At 38.5% G+C, this 20,092-nt stretch overlaps 1 protein-coding gene across 2 annotated transcripts in view; it reads right to left on the bottom strand.

Annotated features, from left to right (window-relative positions):
• PRKG1 (protein kinase cGMP-dependent 1) overlaps window positions 1-20,092 on the bottom strand; it is an 893,233-nt gene that overhangs the window by 773,529 nt on the left and 99,612 nt on the right. For both annotated transcript variants that reach the window (XM_026650906.2, XM_026650905.2), the window contains exon 2: window positions 3,694-3,860. In XM_026650906.2, coding sequence (XP_026506691.1) covers window positions 3,694-3,860 — 167 coding nt within the window. The remainder of the gene's footprint in view (window positions 1-3,693; window positions 3,861-20,092) is intronic.

Genomic DNA, 20,092 nt, shown 5'->3' with positions numbered 1-20,092 from the left:
CTCCTGTACATCCAAATCCCCCACTGAGTTGCCTGCACCCAGATTGCCCCACACCTGGATCCCCCACACTAAGCCCCTCCACACTTGGATCCTGCTGGGCTCAGCCTGCCTGCCCACACCTGGTGTGCCTGGCACAGAGGGGCAGACCCCAGGGTGTGTCTGAGGCAGGCCTGGTCTTGCACTGTGTCAGGGAAGGGTACAGTCTCACCACCAAGTCCTTGTCCCAGGCACAGGATCTCCCTCCTCCGTGCAGCCAGTGGTCTGCACTCCCCACTACCAAGCTGAAGCCTCCACAGTTATTTGACAAATAAAATTTGCAGTTTTAAAATATTTTGTGCAGAATTTTTATTTTTTTGATGCAGAATTCCCTCAGGAGTAAAGAATAGAATCCATAAAAAGAACGTTTTCAACATGATTTGAGAAAATCGTGTTGATAGTAAACTAATGAAAGATTTCTCCAGTGAAACTTACACATTAAAACTAAAGTCTATAAACAGCAAACAAAAACTTTAAAAAGATTAACTATTAAGATCAGGGCTTTGGAACTGTGCTCCGGCTCTGCTCCAGCTCCAGGCAAAAACCTGCAGCTCCACTGCTCCGGAGCTGCTCCGTGCTCCGCTCCAAAGCCCTGATTAAGATGCATATATACCTAGCCAAAGCAAGCAAATGAGCTTGTGCTCAGAACCCTGTTTTGACCCACTGGATAAATCATCTTCCCTCTCCACTGTTTTTGTTGTCACTCACTGCAGTATGTCTGAGCATAGACTGTACATGTTTTGTCATTTTTTGTTTAGAAAAGGCTATAGAGCTATATAAATAAATATTAAATTAAGTTACAAGATCTGCCAAAGACAAACAGACTTGTTGAGAGCCAAAAAGTCATGTCCTCGTACATAAAAGCTGCAGCAGAGACAAAGTTGACCTGAAAACCCCACAACATGGAGGCTTCAGTGACCTTAGCACTTCTGGTAGGTAAATGCAGCATTTATCGTGGGCAGCCGTAATTAGAGAAATTCTATAACTCTCGTGGAGTAACGTAAGCCCAGGTCTTCCAATAAAGAGTCAAATCCTCTTTACTATTCCCCAACCAGATTCTGGTGGCAAAATGACAGCCTGAGGAACCTTCGCATTCGTGCCTGTACCTTGGCCCCACAATTCCTCTCCAAGGCACACACCTGGGACCAACAGAGTCAACATTGGTTCTGTAGTTATTTCCTCTCAGATTTGCCAAGGGACAATGCCGCATAGAATGGTTGTCACCAGCCATACCCCTTGCACATAGTAGCAGTGTTGTGTTAGCACAGGTTTGGATTTTGAGCATTTTGGAAATCTTTTGTATTGAGAGATGGCATTGAACAATGCATGCAAAAGCCTTCGAACCTTAACTTACCACACTGCTAAATTTAAAACAAAAAATAAAACAAAAAAACCCCACACCCCACACATTTGAAACACGTGTTCTGTTTCAACGTGGTATGTTTTAAAGTTAAGTAAAAATGACTATTTCTGACATCTCATACAATCAAACTGTTTATTTTTAAATTACTTGCCTTTTCATATAAAATGGGAAAAATATGCCTAGCGAGCTGGTTTTTTACTCTCCCGTTTACTAATTCACAGTGCAGAATATTGTTCTAATGCATAAAATATATAAATATCAAAAGCTGAAGAAATCAAATCTGTGCCTTGAGAAAGGAGTTAGCCTTAAAAGGATGGAAAAATGAAAGCTGTTTTAGGAAACTGCTGAAGAATTTTGCAACTGGAGAGCATTATTAAGAGTTTGGCAAGAAATTCTGTTTAAACAGCATGGCTTACTGCCTTGAGCATCCTTTTGTTTAAATGAACAATCTAAGTATAGGAAATGAATTCATAGATACATGTTTTCCAGTACATGGTTCAGAGACTTGAACCAGTATGGTATGTACAGTTCAAACTACGTTCTTCTTCAATGTTTACCTGGTCTAAAACTAACATAACTATAAGAGATGTTTCTGACAAGGAATAGGAAAATTATTGTATGCATGTATATTTATTTTGATATACCATAGTCCAGCTAGTACAGCAGCCTGTTTCTGACAGTGGCCAATGCCAGGGGCACCTGTCCCTGAAGCCTCTGGTACTAGCCACTCTCAGAAACAGGATACTCTATTAGATCAGGGGCAGGGGCGGCTCTGTTTTTTGCTGCCCCAAGCACGACAGTCAGGCGGCCTTCGGCGGCACGCCTGCGGGTGGTCCACGGTCACATGAATTCAGCGGTGTTTCTGCGGGTGATCTGCTAGTCCCGCGGCTTCAGCATACCCGCCGCCAAATTGCCACCAAAACTGTGGGACTGGCGGACCTCCCGCAGGAACGCCGCCGAAGGCCTCCTGACTGCCGCCCTCAGAGCGACCGGCAGGCCACTCCCCGCGGCTTGCTGCCCCAGGCACGTGCTTGCTGCGCTGGTGCCTGGAGCGCCCCTGATCAGGGGTTCTCAGCCTTTTTCTTTCTGAGCCCCTCCCCCCCCCCCCAACATGCTATAAAAATTCCAGTCCACCTGTGCCACAACTGTTTTTTTGCATATTCAGTAGATTAAAAGCCAGAGCTGGCATTAGGAGCTACCAAGCAGGGCAATTGCCTGGGGCCCCACACCACAGGGGGCCCTCCAAAGTTAAGTTGCTTAGGCTTCAGCTTTCAGCCCTGGGGCCCCTGTGAGTCTAACGCCAGCACTGCTGTCTGGTTTATTTTGGCAGACCCCTTGAAACCTGCTCGCAGCCTTCTAGGGTGCCCCAGACATCTGGTTGAGAACTGCTGCATTAGATGAACTCCTGGTATGATCCAATATGGCAATTCCTGTGTTCCCATATAGACACGTGGTTTTTTTTTTTTCCCAAAAAGTAATATCTTGAAAATGTCACACACTGTGTATGGAAAGTCTTAGAGCAACTCAGGAGTCCCAGGATATGCATCCATAGCCTGCTTTTCAGAGGGACTGAGAACTGACAGCAAAGGGAGCTCGCAGGGCTGAGCACCTATAAAAATCAGATCACAAGATTCTCAGAAATACTGTGGCTTCCCAAGAGAAGAATATAGACTACCCCCATACACACTAGTTTGTTCCAAAGAGAAAATACAGTCTTCTTGTTACTTTATTTGTATTATCAGACATTGTGATGAATCTATAGTTACTCTCCATCATTACTCCTAAATAAGAATACTTTTCACTTGCATGGTGCTTTTCACATATGAGGCTCATATTGTGCATTACAAACATTAGTTAACTTAGCTTCACAGCACTCTAGGAGGTGGAGAAGTAATATATTATCCCCATTTTACTGTCAGTTCTTCTGATCTCCAGTCTTGTGCCTTAACCACAAGACCACCCTTCTTTCATTATTCTCTGAACTTACATCAAGATCTACCAGCATAAACTCAAACTCAAAGAACTTTACGCAGGTTCAGGTCACTGCTAGTGGATCTCAATATAGGGTCAGGGATTTCGCTCACAATGAATTCTAGTACTAACATTCCAAAAACGAATAGTCCATACAATCAGTCAGTAATCATATCTAAGTAGTATTTCACCTCTTTTTCAAACACATCCCCCACAGATAAAAATAGATCTGTGCCAGGAAATACATTTTCAGTCTGGGTGCAGGTTGATAAGATGAAAAGGAATTATTTAAATGGTCAAAGCGTCAGGGTTACAAACCATACCTTCCATGACATACACCAGTGAACCCACATCTCCTTCTTTGATGATGCAACTGTCTTTGCCATATTCCACTGGATACATACAATCCACAATCTCCTGGATCTGAGATAGTTCTAGATTCTTCATGAAGTCATTGTCAAGGATTGCCTCCTTTATTAGATCCTTGGACCTATGGCAAGAAAGGCAAGATTTATCCACTTGTCTGACAATTTAGTTCATTAACAGTATGTGAAGTTTAGCACATTCACACAGTGCCCTGGTGTGCTGATGGATGTATTTGCTTGTAAAGATTCCAATACTTTCCCAAAATATCTGAAAGCAAAGTCCATCTGTGAAGGAATGAAAAATACAAAGGGGTATGTGTGCATGTGTTTGTTAACTTGTGAATGATTATCATAAATAGAACATTAGATATGCCAAGTTTTGAAGAGAAGTAGAGTTAAATGCTTATAATTGTCATCTCTAAGCTACAGGTTTCAAGTTTATATTGATGTCATGAGAATAATGTAACTACTCTAGTATTTATTCTCAATGTATACAAAACAACAAAAGAGAAATTTCAGATTTTGTGACTTGTAGTTTATTATGTTTGTATAATGACAAAAAAATAGAGAATACAAAAAGTTGCAATAATTTACATGTTGGGCATTCCTTCTGTAGTATTAAGGATATTCCAAAAGTTCATTAAATACAACATAGAAAACATTATTACAGAAATAAAAATTAATTTCTTTGATTATACATTAGCGGTGTCTTCAAGGAATTATTTTATTAGCATGTGCAAAAAAATATACAAATTGTTTGGGTTTTTTGCATGCAATTTCTTTAGAAGTAGAAGTCAGAGGTCCTCAGGTTAAGTAGCAACTTTTGATAGTGTTAGCAGGAAAGCAGTTTATTGTCAACATAGATAATATAAAAAGATATAAATTGTTAACCAGATATTTTAACATTCTTATAATATTCTGGAATGTATAGCTGAATGTACAGTTTAACCTGTTTTTTCAGAAGTACTTCAGTATATCTGCCACCGCAGAAGATATATTTTCTATGACCAACAGAATTGTTTCTAAATATTTTACAAAGTTTTTACTGAGGTATCATCAACTCCCACTACATGAAGGATCATCTCCTATATTGTGTCCTCAGGTGTAACTCTTAAATAGTACACTATTATTCATGCTCAACATATTTCCCCCCAGATTGTCTATCAAGTCCATCTTAAGCCATCTGTTAGTACAGAGAGTAAAAAGATCACTACATTTTTTAAAAAAAAAGCTTCTTAAAGGATTTTGTACAAATGAATAGCTGAGGATGGTATGTGTGTACAAACTAGGGCTTATTTAAAAGGAAAATTTAAATAAGGATCATTTGGAAGCAATATCTTTGTCATTAACCCATCTCTGTTTGATACCTTTGTCTTTAGCATTTGTGGGATCACAGACATATACACTTTTACTTCACATGTTGGCTTTATATAAACATTTGATTAGAGAGTGCAAATGATTTTCTTTTTAGAGAGTAGACACTAACAAAACAAAACTGCCACTACATTTACAAGCAGCTGGGATTTTAAAAGAGGGAGTATTAATGTTCAGTAAGTCAATCACCGTCTGGCATTAGGAAGAGTTATTTTCCCCAAAACCAGTATGCCAGGTCCATGGGGTGAGGAGTGTCCTTCCATGGACGCATATGTGGCAGAATAGTGGACCAAATGGTCTATTGGCCTGTTCCAGGATGACAAAGCCTGTAGGAATTTGAATTTTAAAAATTCACTTCAAAGCCTATCTACAACAAAGAAGATGTAAAAGGTATCTTATTGTATTGAAGAACTTTGATTTGATTAGTGACTCCCTGGGTCTATTTCTGATTTCATTTACACCAGATGATTACTTGATTTAAATGAAGTCTCATGATTTCCTCCAGTGTAACTGACATCAAAATCAGGCCCCTCATCTAAAAGGCTCAGATGGTTATGCTCTGGGTAGTCGGTTTACTTATATGGTACACCACCAGATAGTCTGTCACTACTATATTTGGCGTTCAGACAGAAGAGCATATTTTAATCCCACTCATTACTGGGCAGATTTTCTGTCAGTGTAAATTGTCATTGTTCTACTGAAGTCAATATACTTCAGTGGAGCAATGACAATTGAAACGAGCCAAATGATCTGCCCTTCTCCGTTAAACTCATTCTAGTGCTGAGGATCCTCACAAAACTGTATGCATCACTTAAGCTCCACATAAAGTGGAAGCAAGATATATGGGGAACATGCAAGAATCACACACCCTTGGCATGATGCCAATCTTAGCTTCTCAACAGCTGTTTGCACACCAATGTGCTGGTGGTAGCTATAGGTGGATGATTCACTGCCACCCAGCTCCTCCCATCCTCCCTGTTCATGAGGTGGATGCTTGGTCCTAAAGCAGCAGTGTTGCTTCCACCTTTATCTCCTGCACATTTCCTCAGTGCCGAGTCCAACTATTAAGAGTAGGTGTTGTGGGCTGGATCTGGGAGAAGGAGTTTAAGTGGTAGGTAGGACCGTGTGTAGAGTCTGTGCACTGGGGTGAAGTTTACTATATGAAAATATAATCTAGCAATATAAAACAAATAATATATTTCAAGACAACCACATTTTCTTGAACAAGAGCCCAGGTTGTGGCTCTAGAAGCTTAAAACAAAAATGAAATATAGAAAATATGTAGTTAAAAATACACTGGTTTTGTTGCATTATAGAAATTCTTTCAAAATAAGTCTTGTGGATATTACTCCATATAGCATGTGTGTTGCAAGTGTATTGGGAAAACACAGCTCAACCTTTTGTTAGGCAGAGAATTTATTCTTTAATATCAAATATCGCTTTCAGTCATCTATTTCATTGAAATATTCAAAACAAAACCCTTTACATCAAACAAAAACAGCACTGACCTAATTGATATGTGTAGAGCACACTAGCCTTTTCAGTATGACTTAGAAAAACAGCTAGACTAACTTTGTTGAAAACATTTTACTTTCATGATATCTAATTAAAGTTAAAATTTCATCATTATGATTACTAGGGCAAGCAAATAAAAACAACCCAAACCACACCTATTCTTTTATTGCTCTTGTTAATAGTAATGAAAGACTATGGAAATTTACAAGGATGAAGAAATGATGGATATTCAGCTTCCTCCCTCATTGGCTCCTCTAGGCTACTGCAAGACTGAGCCTTTGTCATGCTCTCAGAAGTGCAGTTTTAATACTGTGATTTGTCTAAGTAGTGCTTTCTTGGTGTTTCCTACCCCTTAAAAAAGAGCATTTGTTATTAACATTCAGAGTGCTAACAAGTAGAACAGAAGCTTCCATGTTAATCATATCAACTAACATTACATTTACAGACATTTATTTCACTTTTAATTGTCAAAACAAGACTCTCCTTAATGATAAAATAAGGTCCAATTATTTCAAATAGAGTGATCATAATAAATAAGAATAAGAATATCCATCAAGTGACTATAGGGAATTCAGACACAGAGTTGGAGCCAAATCTGATCCGTTAGGGAGACAACAGAAAAATTATATAAATTATTGCAGAGACTATGAAAAGTAGGGGAAAAAACTCAGGGGCTCCAGAAGGGGCTCAGAAAGTCTGAATGATAAAGCAGGAGTGGCAAAAGGAGCAGAAAAACCATTAGGAATTATCTTTTGGGGAACAGAAGCCGCAGAGCAAGTATGACATAAGCAAACTACAGGAATTGGTAACATTTTCACACAGACTTCCTATCACCATGTGAGAAAACCTCAGACATAGTATGTTTACAGCATATAAAGGTCCTACTAAAACAGCACATGAAGAAGGATCGCAGAAATTAAGGATGAAGACGACTGACTAAATCACTGAGACATTTCCCTGCCAGTACAGGACACTCTCACGAAACAAAAGATATGCCAAATATTATATTGATAATACTTCATCTTAGCCAAAAGTGAAAAATCATAAAAATCAATGTCTCCACAGATTATCCTGGATAATATTGATTTTAATCAGATTTACCCATCAACATATCATTAAAATGGTCATTTTTAGAAGTAGTTAGCCTGAGACAGATATTTTTAGTAGAAGCCAGCAACCACAGTGATGAGCACCATTTCAATGTCTGTAAACAGTCTTCCTCTTCATAAAGGCAATCCACATATGAATTAATTAATCCCCCAGTGCTTATACTGGTAAGCTTATGCCAGTGTTCACATCCTATCACCAACTTAAAAAAATAGCTTAAGCAATGTGAATTCCTTTAATCAATGATTTTTTACATCCATCGTATAAAATAATGCTCAGTTTGAGCTAATCCAAAATTAAGTGCAAATATATGGTCATGATTACAGTAAGATTTATTCTGTTGTTCCAAGGGGTGGATATTTGTCAGACTTGTAATATAAAGAATTACTCATGCAAGTACAGTACATTCCTAGATACTTAACTTTTCTAGCTTGTCTAATAAATACAGTTTTTATACACTAAAATTAATTTTGGAAGCATTTCATATTTTATATAGGACATTTATCTAAGCATGAAATTAATTCATACACAGCATAATAAACTCTCATTTTCATCACCCATTATTCCTTAATTTTTAGTTTTATAAAATTGCATCAGTCCCTGAACTAACAAAAGAATGAATCTAAACTTTTTGATAGAGAAGGATAAACATCCCCAAAGTATGTTCTTTTCAATCAAGAGTAAGTGGTTTAATAATGGACAGTTACTGCATTCTCTTTTTATGTTTGAAGGAGACTCACTATTTCATTTGTATTTTCTGATTCGCTATCCCAATGGAGGCCATCTGTAAGTAAAATAAACCTACAATATTTTTAATGGAGCAGGCTATCTCCAGATGACCCCATCTGAAGAAGAGTGCCCTTTCATGAATATTTATTTAGTACGGAGTTTAATGGTTCCAAATACTGAGGGACACCTCAGAGTAGAAAGAAGCACTTATTCATTTTCTTATTACTCTCTAAAGAAAGATACGAGAATAGATAGGAACTCTGGCAATAAGCAGTCATTGTGTTCCGAGGAAGTTCATGATATAATGGAGAAACTATATCAGGAATAAAGAGGGGAAATAATGGCACTCAACAACTCCATGGGTTTCATCTTTTCCAAGTCAATTTGAATAACCATCAAGATAATCAATAAGGCAGTAGGACAGCTAATTATATTGGGATTCATAGAGTTTGAGAAAGAGCATCTTAAGAAACATTTAAATAATTGTACTATATAAAGGCCCAGATCTTTAGCTGTGGCCTCCTCTCGAGAGAATATTCAACAGTGACTTTAAACCACCTATGGAGTTACCAATCCTGAGCTGCTGTGTGACAGTCCTGTACTCCAGGGTATGTTAGAGTATCTCTAACCTATGTGGCTGACAAAAGCTCAAAGGAGCCAATATGGCAGTTGAAGACTGCCAGAACACACAGAAAATGCAGCTATACCCATTAGATCAGCAAGTGGGAGACTTGGCTCAGAAGGCACTATACTAGGTATATGCCAACAGAGGCTCTCTACACTGGGGTGATCCACCTATGCCAGGTATAGAGCTGCTTTTTGGAAGTGGCCACCCTTCAGTGCAGAATTTGACCCAATGAGCTAACAAGCTGTTGATAACACCTGCATAAATATGAGACGTTTCACTAAAAGAGAAAGATTTACTATAGTGGGCAATTCAAAATAGCAGAAAGGTTCCCCCTACCTCCAGGATTTACAAATAATGAACATTAAATATTATTTTGTGTTATTTCCCTCTTGTGCATGTATTTATATATGTTTTGTGTTTATATAAAGACAAAGGCAGAAATCCTAGGAGATCAGATAGATCTTCCAATTTCCTACTCCTCTGACTGTGTTTTCTGAAGACTGACTATATGAAAGGGAGCTAGGAAATAGAACCATTTCCAGATTCAGCTCTGACCAAAACTCAGAGGTGGGGATGTTTAGATCCACCACTGATAGTCTGAATAGCCTCTCTCACCAAAACCAGAAGATATTCTGGATAGAGAGGTTCTGGAAGGACTCTTTCCAAATATGATCTAACTATCGTGGAGCTTCTGTTGTATAAATTACTCGTAGTTCCTGCTGCTTCTTTTAGTAAAAGAAAGCACTCTTATTAAACAGGAATTTAGGTTTGTTATATTGGCTGAAGACTTTGTAAAATAATCAATGCTCATTAGCTCACAGCTTGACAGTTAAAAATTCAATATTAATTTAACTCTTCTATGTGTGTTTGTGTTAGGCTTTTTAAAGACTTGCAGTTTGCCATTTAATAAGCTATAAAATCTAACTTCCAATCACCAAGTTCTTAACGGCAAGTACTCAGTAGGTATAATATGGTTTCAATTATAAAAAAATTAGGACTTTTCAAAAACCTAGTAATCCACCTTGAAAACCAGATGCATTAAATTAAGGTCTGTATAACCTACTGTAAGTACAGATTGAACCAACTCTTCTGGCCAGCATCCCATTAATCAGAGATAGCACACTGGATGCCCCATGCTTACTGTCTTTTTTCTAATTTGACAAATTAGATGTTAAAATGTAACAACAACATTAGCCTGTCATAGGAAAGGAATAATGAGGCAGATAGAATAATTTAATACTGAACTTTAGTCACCTGTAAATTATAAGAAATATTTTATTCAGTCATTATAGAACACTTTTCTTCCAATGTGCAGATTAAAACAAGTCTTTTTTTAAAATGGCCCCCTACTCCTACACCTGTTTTGGCAGAAGTTTAAACATACTTTTTCTCCTTTCAGGAAGGAAGGAACAGTATTTTGCACTTGTAATTGGAAGGAGCTAAAACAGATAACACCTAGTGCCAGCACTACTGTAACAAAAATAAATTGGTGAAAGAACAAATTCATGAGTTCATGAATAAAGACTTTTTTGGGAGAAAAAAGCCACACACAGCAAAAGGCTAATTATTGCCATCATTTTAGGACTTTCTGTGGCATCACAGAAAGAAAAACTTGTAGACTTGGCTTCTCAATACAGCCTAGCTACTCAGTTAAAAGTTTTTCTATGCCATACACCATTTTGACTAAGATTTTAGGTTCCGTGGATGCATTATAACAATTTTCTTGTGTCCTTACTAAATATGATTTTTTTCAGAGCCAATACTTACCTTAAATGGCTATGAAAGCTATTTTGAGCTTTACTGTACTCATCCAGATTTCAGCTAGAGTGCTAGTAATAACATATGCTCTTAGTCTTAACCTTATATGAGGAAGCTCTGAACAGACTGCTGCTTTGTCATGCTTGGATGTGAATTGAGCCTCTAAGAATGAAAATAAATGCACAGAGTGTACTACTTTTCTCTAACACTACAGTCAAATCTAGATATTCATTTCATATTTTGACCTAAGGGGGATTATTCTAGACAGATGATAGTAAAAGATAGTTTTAGAACGATAGCATTCAGAACACACGTTGTCTTCTATAGAAGTCTCTTCAGTTAGCAAGCAAGACGAACTGGGTCAGCATCTTGAAATCCTTGAAAAAAAGCACTATGTAGCTGCAACGTATTTTTTGCTTCATTAAATGTGACTAATCAATGGACACTTGTGGGGGCAGGGAGTGTGTCCCAGAGACCTTTTGGTGCCAACTAGCGGAGGGGTGCATAAAGGCTACAAGACCCAGTGTATCTACACAGTAATTCACCAAAGAGAGTCATGCGAGATCTCTGCTGATAGCTTGTGCCACAATGGTCTTCATAATTATTGTGAAATGTATGCACGGATAATATGTGAGGAGTTACATACATATACACTGAACATTATGTTCTTAAGATCTGGACTTGGAACTGGTCACCCAACGGTGAGAAAAAAGGTTTCTTGTATGCAGAAGATATTTGTTTAATCGCTCTGTTTACATGTAAATTGAGTAGCATACTTCACAATGTACACCTATTTCCAGTCTGAGCAAAATCCTAATCAAGTAATTGCAAAGGCTCTGGGGAGATCCTAGCAAGGAAAACACAAGCAGCAAGGGTTATCCTATTTGCAAGTAAAGACAATGGGTTTGTGGACTATACCCATAGAGAAACAGGGTAGATGAGGTAATATCTTTTATTGGATCAAAACTTCTGTTTATGGAGCTAACACAGCATTCTCCTTCATGTCCAGGGAAGGAAGCAGAGACAGAGCTGAAGAAAAGTTCTGTGTAGATTGAGAACTTGTACCTTCCGCTGACGAAGCTGGGCCAATAAAAGATATTGCATCACCCTCCTTCTCTCTTTCATATCCTGGGACCAACACAGCTACAACAACACTGTATATAAACTATAGAGACAGACACATTCTGGATCCTTCCGTCGAGGAGTCAAGAAGACAGCATGCTTGTCTCATGAATGGAAGATTACAGCCAAGCCTAACTGCAATATGGTGGAAGGATTTTGGATGAGCTTTTTCTCTACAGGATGTGAATATCTTGTCAGTTAAGTTTAGACTCTAGTATGCACATTATGATTTTACTTTGTATGTAACCCTTTGTTTCCAATATTTCAGCTTGTTATCATTTGAATCTCTGTTTTGTTAAATGAATACTTTATTTTTTTGTAAACAAATCTAAATGCTGTGCGTTCACAGAGCTGTATTCTACTATGTAACTGGTAAACTGTGGTGTACTGTTCCTTTGAGAACAGAGGATCTGGAAATTCTGTGAGTGTCCAGTGGATTAGGGACTGGGCACTCCAGGGAGACACTTAGAGGACTGTGCCTATCATTAACATATAAAGAGAGAGCAGAGCCTGCAGAGGCCTGGAAGGCAATGCTTGCGTTACCAGAGGGTGGCGGTGTTGGGGAGCGGACTCACAGCAAGCACAGACATGCTTCCTCATGCTAAGGGGAGGTGGTTGTGAGGCACTTCACAATCCAAGGGACCCCTGGGCAGCATCACAGACAGGGACCCTCTTCCCCTGCCCCACATAGACCCCTGTTTTCTCCATTCAGAAATATTTCTAATATTTTTACACATGAGAAAGGGAATGTTATATATGCAGCTTGGTAAACGGAAACAATGAATCTCATGCTTTTTTTCACTAATCTCCTAAATTAAAAATTAATCCTCAAACTGTAGAAGTTTCACAATCCAGATGTGAAGCTTCATCACCCTCAGGGTATGCTTTATCTTTTGAGAAAAAGTTCAGGAAGTAGTTATGCAACCAGACAACTGATTTAACTTCCAGGAATTGCTTTGGAGAAGCTCCACATTGGCTTCTCCAATGATACCTACTGACAAAACACAAACACCCTTTTAGGATCTTGCAATTTTATCAAGCCTACAAAGCGAGAGACAAGATACTTACAGCACAGTAGATTCAATTATATAAAACAAAAAAAGGGCATACAAGAGACCAAAACCTTTTTGCTAATCGCCCCACCCCTTTAAAAATATGAAATGTTGCCAATATTTTTATATTGATTTGCTGAGGTAGCAACTCTTATTCTCTATATGAGCACTGCTTAAAAGTGCCAATGTTTCTAGAAAGTGATCCTCAAAAAATAAAAGTGTCAAGGAGATCAATATTTATTGTCTCTCAGTGACTTCTGTATTACCTTTACCAATAAAGAGCTATATGGGCAGATTCTCTGGTCTCCTAAAGACTTAAGCAGTGCAGAGTGGCCTTAAAACACCCAGAGATTCCCAGCAGATAATTCTACCTGTGTAAGGGGAACCTCCAATGGCACCGAAGCAATGGAGATAAGCCAGAGGTTGGGAGGTTAAGGGGGATGAGGGGAGTCACAGTAAGGATTTGGCAAAGTTGAGCAATGCTACCTCGGATCCTTTCCTAGCATACGGGACATTACACCAGCTCTCTCAGAAGTGGAAGACCCCTTCTGGAACAAGGTGTCCCTGAATTAGGGAGCCACATCCAGATCCCTGTGATCAGTATTGTCAACTATGTCTAACTGGAGAATTAGGACAACACGTTTCTAACTTGCTGCACAGTGACCAACCTGGGAACTTGAAACCAAGTTAGTTTCTGGCTTGCAAGGTACCATCAGTTTCTATGATACTTCAACTAGAACTTATTAAATGACTCTACTGAAGAAATGCAGTTCTGAAAAGAATGAAGCACACACTACAGTAGCTGTATGAGCTCCACCGTGCTAACAAGAGGTAAAAATAATGTCACTAAAGTAAGCTCAGTAAACTCAGATTCAGAATACATACAGGGAACAAGATTACAAAACTGCCATATTTAGTAAATTTGACCATAAGCATAATCAAAGCATTAAAATTTAGATCTACAAGGCTCGTTCTAGACCAATTTAAACCAACATCTTTGAAGATTCTTTCCTTCCTTGGGTATTACTGCCCCTGCAGGTCCTACCTGGTTCTCTCAGTCATTTCTGGAGACCTGTGTACTGCTGCAATTCACAAGTCAGCCAGTTCTCCATCTACTGTACATGTGCTACCAGTTTCCACACACTCCAAATGCCATAGGCTAGTAGATTTATGAAAATATTCAATTTGTAAAGCTTTTCCTCAAACAAAAATGGTTTATCCATTTGCACCATTTTGTGACAATGTTACCACTACAAACTTTTCTTGAAATTTCATGTGCAGCAAGTACTATTAATTACTACTAAATGCAATTATACAATCATCTTCTTCAGACCACTTTGTCTTGTGGTAAAACAAATTCTCACTACCTTCAGATTCTTTGCCATAGCATAGAATTTTTTTCAAAAGGTGTTACAATCAATTAATCTAGTTCTTAATTACTATTGTCCATTACTGTGATGCTCTGTATCCCTGTATTCACCCTTTGCCCACTATTTATCATAATCTTTGTACAAGTACGGCTTGTGAGGTATCATTTGAAACTCAACTTGCTGGTTGATACTGTCCTAATAAAATGTGTGGCAACATTGTATGTGAAGTTATAAGAAGTTATAAGGAGAGAGCTGGACAGTACAAAACATACACTTTTGGGGAAAGTCTGTGACTGGGAATTTGCTGTGTCACTCTGCAATGAAATCAAGAGTGGCTGGCTACAGCACTCAGACAATATAATGGAGTAATTTACAGGCTGGAGGCTGTGTGTGAGCAGACCAGGAGGGGTGGTAGCTCTCACAGTGAAGCAGTTTAAAAGGGAACTCAGGTTAGAGAGCTGAGGGGATTACTGTTCACCAGCCCAGATTGCACCCTGGATATGCCACTATTACCCTGAGATAATGGCTGATGGATTAGAGATAATTACACGAGTATAATTTAAATTCATGATAGGCATTTTAGACTTGCTTTACCTTTGCCACTTCTGTGGTTGTTGATCTGAGGAATCACACCTTTGTATCACACACTAGAGTGACTGAATCTTTGAAAAAAGATTGCAGAATGGTTTTGGATTTGATGACTGAATGCTAATCTGTTCCTGGTCTTAGACAACAGATGTTTGTGAAGTACCTGCCAGGATGGTTGATGGGAAGATAATGATACTTGTAAAAGCAGAAGGTGTAACAGATGTTCTTGCAGAGTAGGAGCAAAGGTCTGGCACTATGAAGAATCAAAGCTAGTTTTCCCCCCGTGCCTGGTATCAAACGAACAATGGCGCATAAACCTGGTTTGTGATTATTGGCTATAATATTATGGTATTCAGACCTGCCATATTTTCAAAGATGCTTCCATACTCCATATCCCACCCCTTCCTGCAAGCAGATTAATAAATCTACAAAATATATGGAGAAAAGTAACAGATGTAGCATTCCCCAGTGACTACTCTAAAGAAAGATTGCTTTGCTGTAGGAAAATAGAAACCATGTGAGGGAGTATTATGCGGTCTCCAAAGAAGACACATGATCTGACCCTGCCAATACAATCTGTGAGAATGAATGCCATGTCAGAGCAGTTAACAAGTAACAAAAGGTTGCACCACCTGCACTCCCCAAAATATGGAAGTCCATAAAAGAGTAATTATATTCCCATGGTAACAAGCCTATCTCCATGCGCCAAGCACAGTCTGTGCTTTTCATTCTTGAAAGGCAAGCAATGGTTGAACCAAGGCAAGATCAAATAAAATAGAATCTTCTCTATTTAAATTCTTACATCACACATGTCATTATGATTTACGAGTGCCTTATCCAGAGGCATCTCCATAAATAAGAGCAACTTGACACACCTGTTTTAGATATTCTATTTGTAGAAAAAGTGATTGCGTAGCTGCTCTGCATTTCTTCCTATCATTTGTCTAGATTTCCATTACGGAAAGCAAATCAAATATCTGATTAATATGGGGTCTGTTCTTCCCTCAATGCATGCCACTCCACTCGTATTAATGGGATTTCAGAGTGCACAGGACCATGGGGGAAAGAGAGGCAACAGGCTTTAATTCAGCAAGTTTTTAATACGTGCATAACTTAAAGCACCATTGGACCATTCATCTGCTAAAAGTTGGACACATGCTTACGTACCTTGAGGTATGTGTGAAGTTAAACAGTGCCTACTTCTCTATGTTTGTATAGTGTCTAGCAAAATGGGGCCCCCTGTCTTGGTGGTTCTTAGATACCACTGTAATAAACAAGATTCATAATACTGAAGCTGTGGTTTGCATCCTTGAGAGCTTTTATTATCAAATGGAGTCACAGAGAAACATCAAATAATCATAGCATGACATTCTGTCATTGGATTGTTTGAATCATGATGCTTTGTCAATATAACTCAATGTCATCATGAATTAATGCAATGTTGCAAGGCAAACTGTCCTGTCTCGTTCTGTGTCCATTACATTGTAAGTTTGTTAGGGCTGAGTACGTGTATGATCTGCTTTTTGGCCAAGCAAAGTAAGATCTAACAGTTTGATGGCATTTCTCTCTCTGTACTGTGAAAACTTTGGAATGCATAGCCAATCAATTCCAAGCCTATTGATTTTGGTGCAAAACAAATATCAAGAAAGCCATTTCCCAAGACTGCCTGGTGCTGCAGGCAGAGGGAGGGTGCACAGAGACCCTAGCATGAGGGGAGAAAATGCAGGACCCTGGTATTGCGGGGGAGGGGGGAGTGAAATGGAGACACAGAGCCTCTGCCAGGGAAGTGGGGAGCCATAGGGGGGACAATGGTATGAGGGAGGAACATGGGGGACACACCCATGGAATGTGGCAGAGGGGGAAATGGGGAACTTGCAAGAAGTCCCTGAAATAGAGGAGGGTGAGAGGATAGCACACAAGGAGTTTGTGAGGAGGAAGGGAGGAATGCAAGGAGCCCTTGGTGGGTGCAATGCACTCAACCTTCAGCAGCTGTGAAGTGTGTGACCACTTAGGCTTTGCATTGTCAGAAGGGAAAAACTGTCAGCCTGTGGTGCGGTGACTATTTTGTGGATCTCTGCACAGAATGAATCTCATTACAACCTCTCCACCCCTTCATCTCCTTGTTCCCAACTACTGGAAGGGTTTGTTAGATTCCGCTCTTCCTCCTTACTTGCTGTTGGCATAGAGAAGAAAACGTTATTTTTCTTTTCTCCCCCATCCCCTTACCACCAACTCCTTGTTGCTGTGAAGGACAGCTCACCTGCTCAGCACTCCTCTGTGGCCTTAAGTGTACTGAGCTTCAATGCCACAATTTGGGTATTATTGGTTTAAATAATTTTTTACACCACTGCAAAACATGAAAAAGGACCCTCTCAGAGCAATTTTTTTTTAAATAAAAATGCTATTCAACTCTTGAATTTCTAGTTGAGTATCAACTACCCACCAGAAAATTCAGATTAATACAGATTCCCTTACAAAATTGTGCACATGCTATCACGGATCTAAACAATACTGAAAAATAAGAGAAACCACCACAAATGTAAATGCACTTTACAGTACAAAGAAATGTAATAAAAAAAAGAGGGAGGTGAAAATATTTGATGATAGAAACTTAAGAATATTTCTATTTAGTGAAGGGATTTTTCATTATGTTAAAAGTTCAGCATTTTCAAAACATCTCCACATTCAGATTGTCAGTGTCAGCTATTCGGATTGTCAGTGTTGTGAACCCACTTAACAGCTTAACTGCATTCTTTCATGTGTGACACATTGTAATTAAACAAAGCAATCACCAATTCAATTGAGAATATAGGTTTAAATCATACTATTACTGGCTGATCTTGAACATCTGCTGTCTGAGCCACAGAATTCATCAGAAAGGGTGTCCATCTCATGAAACTCATATTTTCCCGTTTATATTTGGGCCACAAGGACACTAACGAATCCTTTTCCCCTTGTGAATTTGGTGCAAAAATCCACATCAGACAGACGGTTTAAAATAGTAATAAGCCTTGGCCGGTCCTAGGGACTGTGTTATGGGGGTGGAGCAAGGGGAAGGAATAGGATGGGATGAAAGTCTAAAGCCAGTGTTCCATGTCTGAAATTATTTTTAAGCTATTGAATCAGAATTAGACTGTGGCTGCCAAGCTGCAGAAACCAATGGAGATTCTGTACTCGCAAAGCTTAATTTCTTCTGGACAGAATCCTATATATACACACACACTCTATTTAATATTGGAATCTACTGATTATGTAGGTTAAAAATCAACATCTGTGCCATTTTAAAATCAGTATAAATATTAGTGTGCCTGTGTAAAATTAGTTGCATATTTTTCTTGTACCTAAAATAGCATATTTTAGCTATAAAAATATTTGTATTTGTTGTCCAAGATCAAGGTTTCAGGTTTGAGTAACAGACAGATGTTAGTTCTCTCTCCTATTTGTTCAGATTTTCATTCAGCTCACAGAAAATTAAATATTTGTACAAAATGAACTGCCCTGACAGTGTAATCTTCAAATCTATTTCTTGTAATGTACCCTGATCTGGTCTGAGACTCATATGTCACAACAGTTTTGTGGATTCTAAAGAGAGGCATCTCTAAGAGATATGCTTATAAACCTAATCAAAGATAGATTTGCGGGGGGGGAGCCGAAATGCAGCCACAGATAGGGGGGGAAAAAAACAATTACTACAGTCTGGCTCGGCCACTCTTCTAGTGAGCAATATTTTATTTTGAGATTTTTGCTAACATAAACAAGGTTTACACAGATTCTAATAATGTGAATCCTAATTTCTCTGTTTTAAAATCTATGAGATTATTTTCTACTGCTATACTTTAAAACCAACCACCAATGCTAAAGTTTTACCATGTGTGTTCAGGTACTAGTTTCCTAGGAAACCAGTGACTGTGTGAACACTATAAAATGTTGTTTCTTGTGCTTGCTGTTGTACCACAAGTATGCTGTTATTTCCATGATACAAACCCTACTGTGGAGAAGTTAGATATGCAGTCTACCATTGTAGCTAACAGACTTTAATGCAATTGCAGAGACTTTGGTAAACACCCTACAGAGTATACATGCACCTATCTTTTACACTCATTTTATAACCAATCCATCTGATTTGCCGCTATAGATGACAGTGAACCATCACTGCTGTTAAAGGAAGAAAGAAAAAAAATAGTAATAAGCTTCATTGTACCAAAGATCTTCCTCTTCTTTATTCCACCAATTTTTCACAAAATATAAAAAACAAGGTAGTGGTATGGATTTCTCTGCATACATATATACCCTAGGTTGATTTCTTCCAAACGAGAAGTCATTTTTTAAATAAAGGTACATATTCAGACATTTCCAGCCAACGTTTCTCTTTTAAACAGCAAAAATTTTAGTAATTTTAATAGGTCTTATGCATAACGAAAGCCAGTGGACTGAAAGTAGCAATGACATAGAGCACTGAGGGTGTCCAATGACATTAAATAGAGTGGTAACAATGGGTCTAGCATCTGAACTACCAAACAGCCACAATTTAAAGAAAGAAGATTTCAGTATTTCCATTACCCTTAACATAGTTGGATAGGGCATGGTATGTGACTGTGCTTCTGGACTACTAGAATCATACAATATCTGTACCAAAGAGGACAAGCAGTCAAAGAAGCAGCGACATATCAAGTCAGTGTGTCCTTTGCGATATTCTCTAAAAATTACATAAAATTCTTCGTCAATATATGATTCAGACCAAATTTTTCCTTTGACTCATGAAATCACCTCAAAGGCAGAGAACATTATGTTTTGTGCAGTGGGCATGTATGTGTTTTGCCTTCCTCTTAAGCATCTAAATAACTGCTAGAAGTTAGATGTGCCATTGCTCTGTTCTGGTATAGTAATTCCTTTGTAATATTAGCACATTAGCTCATTTTTCTGAGTAATTACCCAACCTGTAAGGTGCACAATGCTTTCAGGAATACAAGCTGCTAGAACTTAATTGTACTTTCACAATGAGTCTGTACAGCTGGTCATAAAAAAATACTCACTTTGGGGAACAAACTGAAGACTGTTCAATTTAACTTACTTAAAAATCATAGAAAAAGCTTCTTCCCATAAAATCTTAAAAC

This window comes from Terrapene carolina, unplaced genomic scaffold (assembly GCF_002925995.2).
Source record: "Terrapene carolina triunguis isolate 2854851 unplaced genomic scaffold, T_m_triunguis-2.0 Scaffold95, whole genome shotgun sequence".
Lineage (NCBI taxonomy): Eukaryota > Metazoa > Chordata > Testudines > Emydidae > Terrapene > Terrapene triunguis.
Note: the sequence above shows the minus strand (reverse complement) of the source record. Positions and strands in the feature narration are given on the sequence as shown.